The sequence below is a fragment of the Penicillium hordei genome (genome assembly GCF_028827395.1).
Source record: "Penicillium hordei strain IBT 12815 chromosome Unknown utg000003l_segment0_segment0, whole genome shotgun sequence".
Lineage (NCBI taxonomy): Eukaryota > Fungi > Ascomycota > Eurotiomycetes > Eurotiales > Aspergillaceae > Penicillium > Penicillium hordei.
Window position 1 is genome coordinate 2,795,350 of NW_026623144.1, and position 18,960 is coordinate 2,814,309.

General features: G+C 47.8%; 7 protein-coding genes across 7 annotated transcripts; 4 read left to right on the plus strand and 3 right to left on the minus strand.

The window, feature by feature from the left end:
- Nucleotides 1–125: 125 nt before the first annotated feature.
- N7537_006288 (uncharacterized protein) lies at nucleotides 126–4,200 on the plus strand (the record flags this gene model as incomplete). Its single annotated transcript, XM_056897345.1, has 3 exons — nucleotides 126–1,101; nucleotides 1,167–3,298; nucleotides 3,370–4,200. The coding sequence occupies 3 exons, from the start codon at nucleotides 126–128 to the stop codon at nucleotides 4,198–4,200; spliced, it is 3,939 nt and encodes a 1,312-aa protein (XP_056753130.1).
- A 248-nt stretch (nucleotides 4,201–4,448) lies between these two features.
- N7537_006289 (dipeptidase) lies at nucleotides 4,449–5,855 on the minus strand (the record flags this gene model as incomplete). Its single annotated transcript, XM_056897346.1, has 3 exons — nucleotides 4,449–4,605; nucleotides 4,664–5,543; nucleotides 5,618–5,855. 3 exons carry the CDS (start codon nucleotides 5,853–5,855, stop codon nucleotides 4,449–4,451), a joined length of 1,275 nt encoding a protein of 424 aa, XP_056753131.1.
- A 440-nt stretch (nucleotides 5,856–6,295) lies between these two features.
- On the plus strand, nucleotides 6,296–8,001 carry N7537_006290 (uncharacterized protein; the record flags this gene model as incomplete). Its single annotated transcript, XM_056897347.1, has 5 exons — nucleotides 6,296–6,418; nucleotides 6,487–6,626; nucleotides 6,692–6,807; nucleotides 6,858–7,583; nucleotides 7,640–8,001. The coding sequence occupies 5 exons, from the start codon at nucleotides 6,296–6,298 to the stop codon at nucleotides 7,999–8,001; spliced, it is 1,467 nt and encodes a 488-aa protein (XP_056753132.1).
- A 3,512-nt stretch (nucleotides 8,002–11,513) lies between these two features.
- Nucleotides 11,514–12,542, plus strand: N7537_006291 (M20 family metallopeptidase; the record flags this gene model as incomplete). Its single annotated transcript, XM_056897348.1, has 1 exon — nucleotides 11,514–12,542. The coding sequence occupies one exon, from the start codon at nucleotides 11,514–11,516 to the stop codon at nucleotides 12,540–12,542; it is 1,029 nt and encodes a 342-aa protein (XP_056753133.1).
- A 173-nt stretch (nucleotides 12,543–12,715) lies between these two features.
- On the plus strand, nucleotides 12,716–14,022 carry N7537_006292 (uncharacterized protein; the record flags this gene model as incomplete). The annotated part of the gene is made up of 2 exons (XM_056897349.1): nucleotides 12,716–12,880; nucleotides 12,934–14,022. 2 exons carry the CDS (start codon nucleotides 12,716–12,718, stop codon nucleotides 14,020–14,022), a joined length of 1,254 nt encoding a protein of 417 aa, XP_056753134.1.
- Nucleotides 14,023–14,349: 327 nt separating this feature from the next.
- Nucleotides 14,350–15,276, minus strand: N7537_006293 (aromatic alcohol reductase; the record flags this gene model as incomplete). The annotated part of the gene is made up of 1 exon (XM_056897350.1): nucleotides 14,350–15,276. The coding sequence occupies one exon, from the start codon at nucleotides 15,274–15,276 to the stop codon at nucleotides 14,350–14,352; it is 927 nt and encodes a 308-aa protein (XP_056753135.1).
- A 1,045-nt stretch (nucleotides 15,277–16,321) lies between these two features.
- N7537_006294 (putative MFS multidrug transporter) lies at nucleotides 16,322–18,367 on the minus strand (the record flags this gene model as incomplete). Its single annotated transcript, XM_056897351.1, has 6 exons — nucleotides 16,322–17,075; nucleotides 17,139–17,468; nucleotides 17,524–17,730; nucleotides 17,789–17,912; nucleotides 17,966–18,099; nucleotides 18,153–18,367. The coding sequence occupies 6 exons, from the start codon at nucleotides 18,365–18,367 to the stop codon at nucleotides 16,322–16,324; spliced, it is 1,764 nt and encodes a 587-aa protein (XP_056753136.1).
- Nucleotides 18,368–18,960: the final 593 nt, after the last annotated feature.

The window sequence follows — 18,960 nt, forward strand, 5'->3', positions numbered from 1 at the left end:
TTCGCAATGCGGAGTAGTCGTAATCTTCATGCCACCTTGGTCGGTACCGGGCCATTATAAACAGCGGTTGTTCATCAGGTAACTGCTGTTTATTGACTTTTACATCCTGATAACTCTAACACAAGATGACGAAAGCTGGGATCCGTATTGCTATCGATCGAGGGGGCACCTTTACTGACGCCTGGGCTCAAATCCCAGAACATGCCTCCGATGTCATCTTCAAAGTCCTATCCGAATCTCCCGATGAATACGAGGACGCACCCACAGAATGTATTCGACAGATTCTGGAAATTGCAAGTGGCTCTCCGGTGCCTCGAGGGACCCTTCTCGATCTGACTCCTGTTGAGTCCATCCGGATGGGCACCACAGTTGCTACAAATGCCTTGCTTGAGCGAAAAGGCGAGCAAGTCGCCCTGTTGATTACGAAGGGCTTCCGCGACCTACTTAAGATCGGCAACCAGGCTCGCCCCAACATTTTCGATCTATCAGTTCAACGTCTTGCCCAGCTTTACGAGACGGTTGTGGAAGTCGATGAGCGAGTCACCATCGAGGGGTTTTCAGAAGACCCAAATCCTAAGCCCATTGATGTCAATTCTGATTCAGATTTGCACCTGGGTTTAACAGGAGAACCGGTGCGGATATTGAAGACACCAGATCTGGACGCCGTTCGGAGTGACCTCTACGTGCTTTGGAACCAGGGCTATCGCTCTGTAGCTGTGGCCCTGATGCATTCGTATACCTTCCAAAAACACGAGCTTGCCGTAGCTGCCGTTGCTCGGGAGATTGGGTTCAAAGTGGCCGTTTCCTCAGAGCTGCAAACAATGGCAAAATTGATACCACGTAGTCAATCGGCCGTTGCGGATGCCTATCTTTCACCGGTGACCCAAAAGTACTTGGAGGGATTCCGGAAGGGGTTCCAGGGTGAACTCAGAGATGAACATGCCAAAAAGGTGTTTGTCAACCAGTCTGATGGAGGACTTACATCTATCGCAAACTTTTCTGGTTTGCGCGGAGTGCTCAGTGGACCAGCTGGTGGTGTGGTTGGTGTGTCTAGGACGTGCTATGATGCCGAAGACAAGACGCCGATATTGGCGTTCGACAGTAAGTTCTGACTTCACATACCAGAATAACCATCCTGCGTTTGAACCGCTACTGACACTACGCAGTGGGTGGTACAAGTACCGATGTCGCTCGGTATGCTGGAGCCCTGGAACATATATTTGAAAGCACAATTGCACAAGTCACCATCCAGACACCACAGCTGGATATCAACACCGTCGCTGCAGGGGGTGGCTCGATGCTCTTCTGGGAGAATGGCCTGTTCAAAGTCGGCCCTCATAGCGCAGGCGCTCACCCTGGCCCGGCATGCTACGGGCGAGGGGGTCCTTTGACCGTGACCGATGCTAATCTCTTCCTTGGACGAATCATCCCCGACTACTTCCCCCGGCCCCTAGACATGGCTATCGTGAAGGAAAAGTTTTCTTCCTTGGCGGCCACCATCAACGCAGAGAAAGATGGACTGTCTCAGCTGACGGCAGAAGAGGTTGCAGTGGGTTTCCTCTCAATCGCAAATGCAACCATGACTCGCCCCATTCGAACATTGAGTGAAGGCCGAGGGTTTGAGACCGCTGCACACAATCTATGCTGCTTTGGTGGAGCCGGTGGTCAGCATGCGGTTGCGATTGCGCGAGACCTCGGTATTCGACGAGCTCTGATCCCGAGATATTCGAGTATTCTATCTGCCTACGGAATGGCTCTTGCGGATGTGGTGGTAGAGAACCAAGAACCCGAAGCTGCTGCCTTCACTGTTGATAATATCCCCAGACTTCAAGAGAGGTTTGAGAGATTGAAAGATGCGGGTGTTGTAGGACTTGTTTCCCAAGGATTTTCAAGGTCGCAAATTGACCATGAGTTATTCTTGAATATGAGATACCAGGGCAGTGACACAGCTTTGATGATACCCCGACCGGTCAAGTTTGAAGAGTTTGGTGATGCTTTCGCCGCTCGCCATGAACAAGAATTCGGATTCACGCAGCCCCGGGAGATCCTGATTGATGATGTTCGCGTGCGGAGTATTGGAAAGGGTATGGATGTCGCCCTTTCTAACGCTTGTGCGGAAATGAAGAAACTGGCAGACTCGCCCCCTGCCACCCCGGTTGCTCCCGAGAAGAATATCAAGGTCTATTTCGAGCAAACTGGCTGGATTGATATCGGGCTCTATTCACTCAAGGATCTATCCGTTGGTACGCGCATCAGCGGACCGGCTATGGTCATTGACAAAACCCAAACAATCGTTGTGGATCCTGCTAGTGAAGCCGTCATCTTGCTTGAACATGTGGTAGTTGAGATCTCTGGAATAGAAAAGCCGGAGATCAGCACCGATGCGGTAGATCCTGTCCAGCTCAGCGTGTTCGGACATCGATTCATGAGTGTTGCTGAGCAAATGGGCCAGACCATGCAAAAAACCTCAATTTCGGTGAACATTAAGGAGCGATTGGACTATTCGTGTGCTGTATTTTCTGGTGAGGGCAGTCTCGTCGCAAACGCCCCTCACATTCCTGGGCACCTAGGCTCTATGAGCTATGCCATCGCATACCAAGCGCGACTATACGGACCCGGAGAGTTGAAACCCGGCGACGTTATTCTCAGCAACCACCCTAGCGCTGGTGGTACACATCTGCCAGATCTGACAGTCACTACGCCCGTATTTGATGATGACAAAAATCCGACCAGAATCCTATTTTTCGTCGCCAACAGAGGGCACCATGCAGATATTGGCGGCATTCAGCCGGGTTCCATGCCCCCCAATTCAACAGAGCTTTGGCAGGAAGGTGCGGCAGTGGAGTCTTTCAAGATTGTGAAAGAAGGAGTCTTTGACGAGCCGGGCCTTCTTGAGGTCCTGGTTGATATCCCAGCTTCATATCCGGGTTCGAGTGGCACTCGCACCCTGCGCGACAATATTGCCGATCTTCAAGCCGCGATTGCATCAAACAACAAGGGCATTCATTTGATTCAGTCCTTGATCAAGGAATATACTTGGCCAGTAGTTGAGTTCTATATGAATGCAATCCAGGAGAATGCCAGTCAGTCTACGCGTGGGTTACTCAAGATTATCGCGCAGCGATTTGAAGGACAACCTCTGGAAGCTGTGGATTACATTGATGATGGGACGCCTCTCGCATTGAAGATCACGATCGACCAAGAGACAGGCGATGCAGTATTCGACTTCACAGGCACTGGGCCTGAGCATTTCGGGAATTTGAACTGTCCACCAGCAATCATGTATTCTGGGATCATGGTAAGTACAAAGTTTTGTCCGAGGCATCAAAGCTTTAAATATGAGCAATTCGTCCTAACCGAACCGTATAGTACTGTCTTCGATCAATGATCTCAACAGATATCCCTCTCAACCAAGGCTGCCTGAAGCCTATCAAGCTCATATGTCCACCCAATACACTCCTATCGCCTTCGCTCAAAGCAGCAACCGTGGGATCAAATGTAGAAACATCACAACGCATTGTCGATTTGATCTTCAAAGCCTTCCGTGCAGCAGCAGCGTCACAAGGAACATGTAACAATCTCACATTTGGCTATGGTGGCACAAATCCAGTCACCGGCGAAGTAGTCAAAGGGTTCGGATACTATGAGACCATCGCTGGTGGATCCGGTGCTGGTGCAGACTGGGATGGTGAAAGTGGCGTGCACACACATATAACCAATACCCGGATTTCCGATCCTGAAATCTTTGAACGACGCTACCCGGTCATTCTCCACGAGTTTTCTATCCGTGAAGGAAGTGGTGGTGCCGGTCGGCATCGTGGTGGCGATGGTTGTATCCGCGACATCGAGTTTCGATTACCTATGCAGGTCTCCATTCTATCCGAGAGACGTGTTATCCCTCCATATGGCATGGCAGGGGGTGAAGAAGGTCAGCGTGGAGTGAACCTATGGCTGAGAAAGTATCCCGATGGAACGAGCAGAACGATCAGCTTGGGTGGCAAGGCAACGACACACATGAACACTGGGGATCATATCATCGTTCATACACCTGGAGGTGGTGGCTATGGAAGAGATCCACATAAAAGGGATGAGGTTTTCATGGATGTTTTCAGGATTCATGAAAAGTTTGCCCCTGGATCGTCATTGCTCCGAACGCAGGGTAGTTTGGCTGAGAGGAATGCAACGGCCGTGGGCAACTGAGAGAGTCAGACATGAGACTTGCAGATTGAGATTATGGATATGATATAACTTTCGGTCAACTTCAATGTTAGTAGTTCCCGCAATTAAATTATGATTCTTCATCCGTTTAGAGAGATGCTTCGCCTACGGTTTCCAATAATGAAGTCGAAGTTAACCACTGGCACAATGACTCGCTCTTTAAAATCACTTACACGCATTCTATCAGAACGTAGCTAAATGAGATTTTATTGACTAGTTTCAAGTAGCACCTATGGATAGTCAAGGGCCTGTATCCGATCAGGGTTCCCCGAGATCATATTCGGCAAAGGATTGTTCCATCTCGACCAACGACGGCCTTCCCAGTCATCTTCGATTGGCTTCTCACTCGCAAATTTCTCTGCATTTTGCTCGTTCCGACTCCAGACCCTGCGTTACTACTGTCAGCGCTGTATTTGCATATTCTTGCGACTGATCGAAAACTCACCTCAGGATATTCTCGCCAATCAATTTCCTGATTTGCTTGTCCGTGGCTCCTCTTCGCATCACAGCCTCGAGTAATTTAGGGTAATCCGCCACTGAGTGAATACCATTCGCCAGAGTGACTGTCCCATCAAAATCACCTCCAATCCCGACATGATCCCAGCCTGCTAACTTGACAATGTGCATTATATGATCGACCACGGTCTCGACATCGGCACTTTCTGGATGAGCTGCATTCAAGAACCTCTTCACAAACATTACCATCAAAACCCCGCCGTTTGTCTTTAACCGCTTGATCACATCGTCCGGGGTATTTCGATAATTATTGGCCAAGGCATAGCATGTACTATGACTGAACATCACCGGCGATCGAGCGATATCCAAGACTTGTCTCATGGTTTGATGTGACGTATGGGATAAGTCGACCATCATACCAAGCCGGTTCATCTCATGGATAGCCAATGCCCCGAATGAGGATAGTCCCGCATCGGAGTCGGTTCCTAGAGCGGTCACCGTAGCAGCTGCCGTCGCATAGGCATTGTCGCTGTTATGAGTGACTGTGATATAACGCACTCCTAGATCCCACAATTGGCGAATAACTGCGATGGAGGAGCCGGTTTGGTGTAACCCTTCTGCTCCCAGCATAGATGCTACTTTGCCTGCTTTGAAAGCTTCCACGGCAGAAGCAGCAGTGGGACAGAACTTCAGCTCAGGTGTAGCTTCGATAAATCGCCGAGCGACATCAATTTGCTCCAGGGTATCGCGTACGATGTGACTTGGGTCGTCTATACGCTTTGTGTCGGGGCATTCCATGAACACAGACCAGAACTGTCCTCCGACCCGGCCTTGTCCCAGGCGCTTGAGATCAGTGTGACTAGCGAGTCCTAAAAGTACAGAATTTATCCGTCAGCAAATCAGCAATGTGTGATATTTTAAAGGTTCCTTTTTGAGTTCGCACCTTGCCGAAATGTGAAGCGGTCGCTATTGATCTTATTCTGAAGTTCGATCCGAAGGAGGTAGGGCAAGTCATTATGGCCATCAATCAATGGTGTCTCTTTCAAAATACTGTCAATCCGCGCTGAAATGTCTGGAAGCTCCGACTCGGATTGAATGCGATAAATGGTCCATAGCGAGGCAGCCAACAAAGTAATGGCAGACAGTCCGACGACCGCGCGATGTTGTTCAAGACAGTTCATTCAAGCGTTTTCCCCCCCTAGTCTCTCAAAATAAAAATAAAATGGCAAGCTCCCCTCAATGGCTGTTTCTTTCCCGCCTGGATTAGAACAGCAACCGATCGTCGATTTACGGAAATCTGTCAACCTCGAAGCTACTAGCCGATTGGTCCGGCAACTTTGAGATATAACCGATCATAGAAAGATAAGGAGCTTTACGTTGATCAGTTGAATGAAAGTTGAAAGAAAGTACGAAAGCTGCCGTATGGTCTCGATAAGCATAATCTCGGACCTTCTAGGCCTTGAGGTCAAGGAGCCCTATAATCTAGTGACTTCCTTCCAGGAGCTTATTATTGTACAACTTTATATATCAAATCATCATCTGTCGGGTCGTAACTTCATTGTCACTTCCAGGGCAAACACACGGCCCCTTTTTCATCCTGCCAAACATTAAACTCGCCCCAATGGGAACAAAATCAATCAAAGAGGCCCACGCGGCCGACATTTACGAGCCCGGGATAGGTGTCGGTTCAGCCGAGATCTACATTGATCCAGTCAAAGAAAGAAGGATGATGAGAAAATTTGACGTAAGATGGCATCACATGCACATACGTGCACCAAAGCTCAAGTGCTTGCATTGTTAATGCAAATATAGTTTTTTGCTGTTGGAATGTTGGGCCTTTTTTATATGATGGCCAATTTGGATCGAAGCAATATCGGCAACGCGAACACAGCTGGGTTCTCAGAGGACTTGGGCCTAGTTGGAAATCAGTTTGGAACCGCTACAACTTTACTGTACGAACCCTGAGCCCTTTTGATCTCGCTATGTTTGAATAATTCCTGATATATTTTCCGAACAGGTACGCAACCTACGTCCCCTTTGAGGGACCGATTGCGGTGCTTCTTAAGATCATCGGGCCGAAGCCATTGTTATCAACATGCGCCTTCTGCTGGGGGATTACAACTCTTGGAATGGGTATGTAGTTTGGCTTTCAAAGTTCTATGTTCAGGTGCTAACCTCCTCAGCCTTCATTCAAAACTGGCAAGGGCTTTATGCGTGTCGGCTACTGACCGGCTTTTTTGAGGCTGGATTAATCCCCTGCATCAATGTATACATTGCACTCGTATACAAGAAGAGTGAACGCGGAAAACGCTCTGCTTTAATCTTTGCATTTAGTGCCTTTTCGAGTGCGTTTGGTGGACTTCTCGCTTACGGGCTCACGCAGGTCCACGGGCCTAACGGGTGGGAAGGCTGGCGCTGGCTGTTTGCCATTGAAGGTGCCATGACTTTGATACTCGTGCCCCTTTTCTTTTTCGTGTTCCCAAAACATCCCACCACTGCCTGGTTTTTAAGCGCCGAAGAAAAGAGCATGATTCAAGCCCGATACGACAATGACCCTCATTGGGGACAGGATGAAGAATTCAGTTGGGCCGAGTCTCTAAGTGCTCTCACCGATCCTAAATGGTTTGCGTTTTGGATCTACCAGTTCAGCGTGGACATCTCTCTTTATGGATTCACGACTTTCCTGCCGAAAATCATTTCTGGGTTGGGATACTCCGGCGTACAAGCAAATCTGATGACAGTCCCAATCTACATGGTTGGCCTGGTGTGGTTCCTCATGATTGCATATTGTTCGGACCGGGCCAATACCAGAGGTCCGTTCCTGGCCGGGCCCCTACTATGTTTAATCATCGGTTACTCGATTCTCATTTCGGTGGAGAACCTGAGCGTCCGATACTTCGCGTGTTTTGGTAAGTTTAGAATCCCCTTTGACTCCATTTGCCATCCTTGGACTTAACTATTTTAGTTGTCGCTCTCGGCATTTATCCCACAACTGGTTTGTCGCTTATGTGGCTTCAAGACAACGCAGCTCGCCACTTCAAACGGGCTACGATGGTCGGTATGACACTCTGCTTTGGAAACACCGCGGGCGTCGCTGTCGGGCAGATATTCACCACAGAATCTGCTCCGCGGTATATAAAGGGGCTTTCAATCAGCCTGGGCCTTGCGGTGGTGGCATTAGTGATGGTCGGCTCGTTGATGACGGGGATGACTATAGTAAACAGAAAGAGAGCAGAGAGAATTCGCCGGGCCGAAGAAGCAGGTGAGGTGCTGGAAAGAAGACCGGAGAAAGGCGACTATGACGTATTTTTCCGATACTCTCTGTAATTAGTTCGTTGTCTTAATGAATTCTGGTTCTCTAAGGTAGGAAGTTGTCTTTGGTGCCCGAACCGTTGAAACTGCGTTTCTATGCAGCGATATAGGTGCCATGCGACAAAACCCCCTTTCAAGTATTGTAGATGCTTGGATGCTTGATTCTCCCTAGGGCTTAGATCGTTTCTTACAATATATCACAATATAGTTAACTCAATTACATACATACCTACATGTAGAAAATCGTCTGCAGAAAGCATTGCTTTTTATCGCCTTCATATAGATATAAATAGACATCTAAAAAGACACACGAGGCCTTGTAAGTTGCCAACTATTCTTATATCTATATACCACCACTTTTAGAGAGGGGTACTAGCTCTCTACTCTTTAGTATAACGTTGAAGTTATTTTCATACTCATAAGCTGTAAACCACACTAAAAAGTGGTCATATACAAACTGGTATTGTTAGATAGCATTGTTTTTGCATGCTATAGATGATCGACTGACAGAATCAGGGTACTTTACATATTAAGGCCTCTATAGTTAATAGTAATTCAAGTTTCTTAATTCAGGTATGATAATACTCGAAAAGGGCACCTATACCGCTGCATGCCTCAGGTGGATAGGCCCTCATTCCCTACCTGTTTAATGTTCCATCCTCTCTCTCTCTCTCCCTCTCTCTATAGCAGCGAACCCCATACAACCCATAGGTTTTTATTCCCTTAACAGTAACGCGTGGGCACGAGTGGGTCGTCACTCCACACTCCACACTCTTATCTCGTTCCCCGCAGATAACGCACTGTTTTTGTTTACAGCTTTCGCCTTCTCCATTTCCTCCATTTCGTCACCTCCATTTCGTCACGTCATCTGCTCTAATGGCATCCAGACACGGCCCCTTAGCCAAGCGGCAAAGGCGCATCTATGTAGCGTGAGATGTCCCGAATCCTATTCCTTCCTAGGCTGACAAGTAATGGTTCGGTATAGTTGTCGACGGTGTCACTCACAGAAGATCAAATGCTCGGGGACTCAGCCCTGTCAATCATGTTGCATGTCGCAAAATCGCGACCAGTGCGAGTTTCCTACACGAGACCGAAAGATATCGGTGTCTGAGACGTATGTTACTGAATTAAAGCTCTTCCGAATACGCCTGGAAGCTAATGAAATCGGATCCTAGATACATCAAAAAGCTAGAGGGAGAAGTCAAGGCTTTGAGAGCCCAAAAACAGCGGTTAAGAGCTTCATCTGATGTAGATGGGACAAGCTGTATTAATCAAGATTCAGTTCAGCCCTCGACTCAGTCCCCAGATATTGATGTTTCTAATCCTCTTCTTGAATCGCCCACTGGGTTCGTTGCCGCCAGGTCATCCTCACAGCCAATATTTATTGGTGAGGCTTCCTGCGTTGCCTTTGGGGACACCTTGCTCCAATGCGTTGACAAAGATGCCGATCTCTCATCGTGGGCATCTCCGACATACTTCCAACACGATATTCTTCATCGTCTAATGCGCCCAGAGGTGGCATTGCCCGACCGAATACAAGCTCGATTATTGGTGAAGGTTGCCATTAGATTCATAGGGACCGACTACCATTTAATTCTGAAGAAAACCTTTTTCGACACGCTGGACCGAACGTGTGCCGGGGAGATTCCCAGGAATCCTGCATGGATGTGTAAGTTTTTTGTACTTCTAGCGCTGGGTGAAATGTACTCGAACCGAAAAAGAAGGATGGCCGATCAACACGTACCGGGAACAGACTACTTCCTGCGTGCGGTTGGTTTATTGCAAGATCTATATGAAACCCCTTCAGTGGAGCAGGTAGAAGTTATGGTCCTTTTTGTGAGTCGATACATTCCAAGGTTCTCCGCGCTCTAACAATGGGCAGCTTTGCTGACGGCAATTCCATAGTGTTTTTATTCAAACGCTCTAGGGCGCGTCAAAACAGCGTACACCTATAGCGGTATTGCTACGAGAATGGCCATTGGATTGGGGCTTCATCGAAGTCTGCCCACAGACACCAAGCTATGCCCGGTGGATCGTGAGCATCGAAAGCGCGTCTGGTGGACACTTTACACGCTCGACCGACTATGCAGCTCCAACCTCGGATACCCTTTGCTTATAAGCGATGCTGTGATTGATGTTGAGCTTCCAACAAATGACGGCCTTGTTCCAGCCGAGTTGGAGGAATTTACCGATCCCAGTCACCTAGTCGCGAACGTTAAGCTGGCGAGAATCACAGGGCAAATTCGTAAAAGTCCCTTTTCACTTTAGGCCGTCGTCCGCATCACTAATGAGCTTCATCCTAGTTAATGACATATATTGCCTCCCACAAAGAACTACAGAAACCTTTGTGCAAAGGGTGCATCGGATTCTTCTGAGTCTGCGAAAATGGAATGATGAACTCCCATCAACGCTACAACTACGCCAAGAGCATTTGCCTCGACATATTTCCAGTCTTCATCTTCATTATAATCAATGTGTGATTTCGACAACGCGTCCGATTCTATTATATCTTTTCAAGAATCGCTTTTCACTGAGCGCTACATCTGCCGAAGCCCCGCCCAGGGTCTTTTCCCCTACTACCCTTGCCCTGGCAGAAAGCTGTGTGCAGGCCGCACGGGCATCGAATTCCATCCTGTCAAAACTGTTTGTTGACGGATCTCTAGCGTCATTTGGATACTTTGATGCGCACTATCTCTTCTCCTCCACTCTCATCTTGGTCATGTCTGCAGTCATGGACCCAAACGTGGGCATGTCAGATGCTGTCTCATATGCTTTCACTATACTCCGAGCTATGAAGGAAGATGGCAATCTTCCTAGCTTCGACTACTATGAGAGACTACAGCGTACCCGAGCAAGTGTTGGAAAGATGAGAGAAGCCAACGAAGCAAGGTGCCGTGTATCCGCGGCTCACAATGGAAGCACAACGCAACAGGAAAAACTGGTTCATGATGCTGATGGATCGGCCCTAGGCTTTGTGGACGGAGTTCCCCTAGATCATCCTCTTATAGATAGTTTTCTGGCAGATAAAGCGTTGGTCTGGCCAGACGGAATGACCCCTCAGGATGACTCTTTAAGAGACCTGGTATGCGAGCTAGGAGATGAGTTTTTGTTTGGCTCGGCCTGAGTTTGTTGACTTCAAGAAGGGTATTATTTCCAGACCTTCTTCCACCTGTGACAGGTGATGAATCTTCAATACTCATTAATATTCCCACTTGATAAGCTTATTTCAAAATATCGGTGGCCCATCCGAAGGTAATCTCGATATCTCGGTAAGAACGCCGAACTCGGGCAATGTACCCGACCTGATTTATCTTGGGCGTAGGCTCGTCAAATTTCCAAATGTGTATATTTGACCTTGACGGCTGAGCCTGCCGGATTACTGCTGCCTTGTCGGCTTAACTTGATTAGCCCGACTAACAAAGGCACTCGAGTGCTCAAGAGTCTACTTCGACTGCTCAATCTATGCACATATAATATTCGCCTTGGCTAATCCTACCTTCCACGTATGAACTATATCGAAGTTCATGATGGCTTCTGCGGTTGTCACTCTGCTTGGGAAGCTCATGCAAATCCCATCTATTAGCAACGAGGAACACGACATCGGTTTGTTTCTTGAACAGCATCTCCAGGGCTTAGGTTATACCGTTGAACGTATCCCAATTACTCCGGATAGTCGCCGTTGCAATGTATACGCCTACCTAGGCTCATCGCGCAAAACACGAATTTGTCTGACATCTCACATGGACACCGTCCCTCCACATATCCCTATGAGACTGACGCCGACTACAATTTACGGACGGGGCTCATGCGACGATAAGGGCCCATTGGCCGCCCAAATTATTGCACTGGAAGAGCTACGTGCTGAAGACCGTGTCCAGCCTAGTGATGTATCACTTCTTTTTGTCGTGGGAGAGGAGAAAGGTGGACCGGGAATGATCGCGGCCAATTCAATGAACCTGTCATGGGAGGCTGTCATATTTGGCGAGCCGACCGAAGGAAAACTCGCAGTGGGACATAAAGGGCATTTCGTTTTTGAGCTCACAAGTGAGGGAGTTCCAGCGCACTCGGGCTATCCGCAGCGAGGACGGAGTGCAATCTCCGTGATGACCGCTGTTCTGGCAGCGCTTGGGCGAACAACGTACCCATCATCTGACATAATTGGACCGTCCACCTTTCATTGTGGCCAAATCACAGGGGGGGTCGGATACAATATCCTTGCTGCGGAATGTACTGCACTATGTGCGATCCGAGTTGCAAGCGACTTACCCAAGATTGAGCGACTAGTGGAAGCTATCGTTTCAGAGCATGAATATGTCCGCCTGGATAAGAAATTCATGTATCCAGAGCTGTACTTAGATCACGATGTACCGGGTATGGGTACGATGCCTGTCGCATTTGGGACTGACGCTCCGCGGTTGAAGGGAGAACATAAGAAGTACCTGTATGGACCGGGCTCTATCTTGGTTGCCCACGGAGATAATGAGAGTATCGAAATTAGGGAGCTTATTGAGAGTGTTCAGGTGTACAAGCGGATCGTGGAGCGCTGTCTTGGATAAGTAAAAGGCGTATGCCGATATTGCCGACTTTCATAGATCGGCAACAGGAGCATCTTGCCGAGATGTCAGATAACATTTGACCCCGCAGAATTTGGGATAAATAAATTGTTTCCTCTATACTACTTTTTTTCTTTTGCCCGGGGAGATTTAAAATCGATTTTTTATTCTTTGGAATGGCACACTCAGTTCTCAGCGACCTACCCGTCCTTCCGTTGGCCGAGTCATTTGCGCTGACGGAGGCCTACAATCTCGATACATTCCCAGAAAAGGTCAATCTTGGCCAAGGGGTCTATCGCGATGAAGAATGCCAGCCTTGGATTTTGCCCAGTGTTCGAAGTGTAGGTATAGCCCAATAAGTTTTGCCGGGCGCCATCTCATATTATTATTACAGGCAGAGGAGTTCCTGCACAGGCAACATCTCAACCACGAATATCTTCCAATACAAGGAGCCGCTCAATTCACCAAAGAGGCTCGGAACTTGCTCTTCGGTCCTCAATTGGCCCGGAACAAAAATATAACCAGCGTACAAACAGTCGCTGGAACAGGCGCGAACCACCTTGCTGCGCTATTCTGTGCTCGCTATCTGCGCCCCAAGAATGTATTTATTTCCGATCCCACCTGGGATAATCATCATCTTATCTGGGAGACTGCCGGGCCGGATATCAAGCGCAAGCTTTACCCCTATTATGACCCCTTAACGCGGTCACTCGACTTCGACGGCATGATCGCCGAGCTAGAAAACTCAGCAGAAGAAAACGACGTTGTGATCTTACACGCTTGTGCCCACAACCCAACAGGGATTGACCCGACACATACGCAATGGGAGAAAATCGCGGAGATTGTTGCCAAAAAACGCCTCTTTGTGGTTTTTGATAGTGCGTATCAGGGCTTTGCTTCAGGCGACCTGGATGCTGACGCCTGGGCTATTCGATACTTCTACTCGACTCTTTTCGGAGATGACTCCTTACCAACATCAGGTACCCCAGCAGGTATGATTGTCTGCCAATCTTTTTCGAAGAATTTTGGACTGTACGGCGAGCGAATCGGAGCATTACATCTTGTCACTCCGCCTTCCGTTTCACCTCAGGGTGCATATACACATCTAATTCGACTGATTCGAGCCGAGATATCTTGTCCTTCTCTTTTTGGCGAGCGTTGTGTGCACACTATCCTGACAGACCTGGAGCTTCGCTCGAAGTGGGAAGAAGATGTGAAAACCATGGCGTCACGAATCCAGGGTGTGAGGATGTCATTAAAGTTAGAACTGGAGGACATAGGTGCGCAAGGTAACTGGGATCATATCGGGCGCCAGATTGGAATGTTCAGTTATACCGGTTTGTCCAAGACCCAGGTCCATCGACTGAAAGAGGTTCATCATGTCTACATGTTGGATAATGGGCGAATGAGCTTGAGCGGGTTGAATGGGAAAAACGTGGCATATGTAGCCCGCGCAATCAAGGAGGTGGTCGATCGGGATTAGGGTATGGCCTTTAAACACTATCAAAATACCAAGAAAAGTCGAACCCCAGTGTATCTTATATCATTCACATTTAAAAGTGAAGCATTTCACCTTGAAAGTAACATTGAAATTTATAAAACCAGAGTGGGATCGCTACATAAATTACATATCGAATGAGAGAGTTATGCCCCGGCGATACTAATCACCAGGAACCCTCTATGCATTCTCCAACTTCTCTCCTTTTGCCGTTTATGTGTACCTGATTGATGTAATTAATATACAGTAATTCTCGCAAAAAGCAAGCTTTCTTCTGATGAAATCATTCATTTGATGAACTATCCCACAAGTTTATTTTAAGTAGAGGTCGATATATTCCTTGACGGATAGACCAAGTATTCCTTTCTCATAATTCCACGTTGTAGACAAGTCCCAAGACACGCCACGGCCTTCTCCAAAGACAACTTGGTATTTGTAAATTGCGTTATCCGGTTCATTTGCAAGATCGGACTGTGCCGCCTGGACTGTTCGTAGAGTTCTCTGAACAGGGTTTCCAATGGTCTTCTCTAATAATAGAGCCAGATCCGCATAGCTGACGGTATCACCAGCAACATAAATTGCCTTATTGCTGAAAGCTTCCTTATGCTTGGAATCAAGCACAATTTCGGCAGTGATTTTCCCGATATCCTCGGGGGCCGTGACGGTGACTTTTGTATCCCAGCTACCCAATGCGCACACAACATTGTCTTTCAAATTGACCACACCAAATGACGGCTCAAAAAGGAAGCTGATAAACATTCCGGTGGAAATTATCAACCATCTAGTGCTGGTCTGCGAGCGCAATAGATCGCGCACCTCTAGCTGTTCATCGAAGAGGTCTTGTGCGGATCCTCGTCCGATAATATCATAGTCGACTCCGAACTGCCATGGGATATAGCGCGGAACTTTAGCAGCCAGCACTGCATGGACTAATTTGCGTTGGGTACCTCGTCCGGCAGCGAATCCTGTACAGCCGATGATTGTATCATAGTCGCGAAAGATTCGGGAAAGGGATTCTTGCGAATCATGTGTGAGATCGCCGGAAATAGTCAAAATATTCAGCTCATGTAACATGGAAATCTGATATGCCTTGTCCTGGTCTTTTGAGGAAATACTGGATGGTCGCAACAAGGCAGTAATGGTGATGTTGTTTAGGTGGGGGTGTTTAGCTAGTGAGAGCAACACCTGCGTGCCTAGCTCTCCTGCACCCAAGACAAGAATATTCTTGATATCCGACATGATGCGTAGGAATGGCCAAGGAAACAAAATATCAATTGCATCGGGAATCGGGTTTATATATGACGAAACATCCATGGATTGGGGCCCTGATTGATAATCCCCCCACATCCCCGGGGCCATATTTCCCCTTGGCATCGGTGTTTATAATTAACTCCGACACGGAGTAAATATGAAAAAATTTGGAATTTATATACCTTTGGGTTGGAGATACGTACATTCCGGAATTCAGCGACTAGGCTTCACTAACTACGGTAGGGGAAGATTAGGTATGTTCTGCGGGTAGCATTTCGTCCTGGTAGTCATAGAGTTACATCGTTCTGGCAGTAGTGCTTTTTCGTGGGGCATTGAACGTCTCAACTATAAATGGCGTCCATCATCCATCGTAGCGAATGCCTATAGGTATTTGTTAGCCTGATATAGAAATCTACTTTGATATATCCGACGTTTCTCTGCCGGTAGCATACCTTAGTTCTTGGCGATATTTTAGTGTCGTGGAAATCGTCTGATGATTGACCATCACAACTGTGCCTCTTCGGTACATAAGCAGCCACCATCTCGAGTCGGACAGTGTGAGTATGCAGATCCTTATTTCAAGATCCAAGTCTCCACACAGGTCGCTATCCTTGGACAGGTGACTACTCAAGGCCGGAAGGTCGACTGTCTGGTCGTATCCCCATACTAAAAAAGATTGTCTATTTCGGTCACAACTTTGGTTCCTTGATATCCAACGGCTTAGTTGCTTCTGAGCCTGGGTTGTCAGACGGCATCGCGCTCACGGGGTTCAGCCATGATACATCTTTCACAAGTTTGGAACTTTGCTTAGAATTTCAGTTGCCGAGCTTGAATAATGAGGCTCGGTTCCATGACCTAAAATTCGAAGAATTCTTCGAATTTTTTTCAGATCTACCAGCATCGCGTGTTGGGTCTACAGTTGAGCTATTCTTAACACGGGCAACAGCTCATTTATAAACTAGCAATTGCCCTATCAATCATACAAGGTGAGCAGATACAATGCTTTTGAAAAAAAAAAAAAAAGGAATTCAAATCAAGGACTGGCCTGAGGATCCCTCTGTTGTTCCGACACCTTAGCAGCCGCAACAATTCCATCTATACCACCTCTCCGATATGTGTTCAGAAACAAAAGCCCTGCAACAACAACATTGGCCCCAGCGAATGCAATCATAACTTGAAAACCATCATTATATCCTCTGCCATACACCTGTCGCACATGCATAAGCTGGTCCCCGCTAAACCCACTAAACCCACTGGCAGTATTTAGTGATTCCTTAGCTAGGCGGATAAGTTCCGGGTTTCCCGAGAGAACCTTTGGCAGATCATCGTCAAGCCGGGAGCTTAACATCGCGTCGCAGACCGCCAACCCGATACATCCTCCCATCGCACGTAGCATGTTCATCGCACCTGTTCCCGTCGCCGTGTCACGTTTTGGAAACGTTAACTTCAACGCAACGTACTGGGTCGAAGAGAGGGCACCAAGACCTGATCCCATGAGGACCTCGTACCCGTATTGTCTGTCAGAAACTGCGTGATCTACAGATAGGTCACTGAAGCAGGCTGTTGCTGTCAGGACTAGGGCCGCGCCGAATATGAGGATAGAATAAGCCATCTCGGGCTTTTTGGCAAGTATTGCGCCGGAAATCAGTGAGAATAAGGGAAGAGTCAATGTGAGAGTGAGAAGTAGCACACCGGCTCGGGATGCGCTGACGTGGTTGACGGCCTGGAACCTTTGTGGGAGGATTATTATCGCGGTGTAAAAGGCGAATCCCATAAGTAGAACGTTCCTGGTACAATTGTATGTTGAGTGAACGAGGTTTGCACAAACCTTTCGCGTTTAGTAGACTTACAGTAGCAATAATCCCTGCATAGGGTCACGGATGAACTTGACAGGGAATATAGGTTCTCTCGCGCTGTTTTGGTGCTGGAGCCATGTTTCATACGCAGCAAATATAATCAGAGCCACGATCCCCCCGACTAACGTACCGATTATCTCGCTACTACGCCAGGAATAGTGGGACCCACCTTCCTGGAGGGCAAAGAGAATCGGGATCAACCAACAAATTGAGAGAAACGAGCCGACAAAATCAAGCTTCTTGAAGATTTGACGGTTGAACTTGACCTTCGACGAGGGAATCGCGCACCCTAAGATCAATGTCGCGATGGATGCGAGGGGGATACTGTCTTGGTCAGCTGGTGTGGATTCCTCCCGATAGGCCTGCGTTGGGTGCGTACTTGATATAGAATATCCACCGCCACGTCGTATTGTCCACAATGACACCTCCTAGTATCGGGCCTAAGAGGTTAGACAGCGCGAAGACTGAGCTGATAATACCAGAGTATAGACCGGCCTTCTCGAGGGAGATCAATTGGAGGATTGCGACGAAAACGAGGCAGTAAAGACCTGATGCTCCAATACCCTGGCAGGCGCGAAATATAATTCTTTTTCGTTGCTAGTCAGCTGGATTCATAAAACGACCAAGACACTTCAGGTTCTCACAGTTGGTCTATTGTCCTAGATACACCAGAAGCAATGGAAAAGACGAGAAACATGATGTTTGAGGCGAGGAGCAGGGGTTTGAGTCCCACCAGATCGCTAAGCTTTGCGAGGAGGAGAACGAACGCTATAGCGAGAATTGAGAGGGTGTTTTTAAGGTGCAGATGGTGGGGCTGTTACCATTGTACGTTAACAGATACGATGTCACAATCCAGGCTGACTGACTGGTGCTATTGAAGCTGTTTGAGATATCGAAGACCGCAGTCGAGATGATTGTGCTGTCGAGGGCGGCGAGAAAGAGTGAAATCCAGAGGCTGCGAAGAATGAGTAAACTGGAACTTCTAATTGAGACAAAGCGAATACGTACCCAAAGACTACAATGTTAAGTCGTAGAGAGGAGATGGATGCGTGAAGCCCAGAGGGCTCCTGCATTTCCGCGCCCTCCAGGCTTCTTTGGCCTTGTTGTAATTTCTGTGATTCCTCTGCTTCACTCCCTTCAATTCGCTGGCTGTTTTGGTTTTGGGACTTGTTTAATTCACCTGGCCCTTGCGCCGAGTGCTGTTCCTGTTTGACTGGATCCATCCTACTGTTCTGCGTATTCAGATAGGGAAATCGGAGGTGCATCTCCTCAGAATTAAGGGCAATTTACGACCCCTGGGTCGCCTCATTCTGTTGCAAGCGGTACGGTCGGAGTCGGATGAAATGTCGAAAGATTGTCCGGTGCGCTAGTAGGGATATATCCCTGTCGGTTGTCTACGCTGATGCCTAATGATAGTGCTCACCACTAGTGTCTCGGTGTCTCATAATATCTGAAGCCTAAAGCGCACTCAGTATCTAAGGATCAGGATTCAAGTATGACTATCACAGTGCATAGGGACTTTGGTCCTATTGGGTTTTAGGATTAACCGCTTGTGTCTCCTTCGCGGTAACTACTCTTTATACTAATTATTCTATTGACCTAGATTTAAGGCGAGGGAGTTAATTATATAGAAGCAGAATAGTCGGCCGCTTATATGACCTCCATAATCAACGATATTATGTTGAGGATCGCATTTAATTCCTAGTAGTTAACATGGTACTGGGGGTCCTTCAACACTAACCTCAGCTTGATGTTACACGTACGCCTTGCAATGCATGCCATGAATCCCGAACTCCCACGGAGTTAAGAGTAGCGG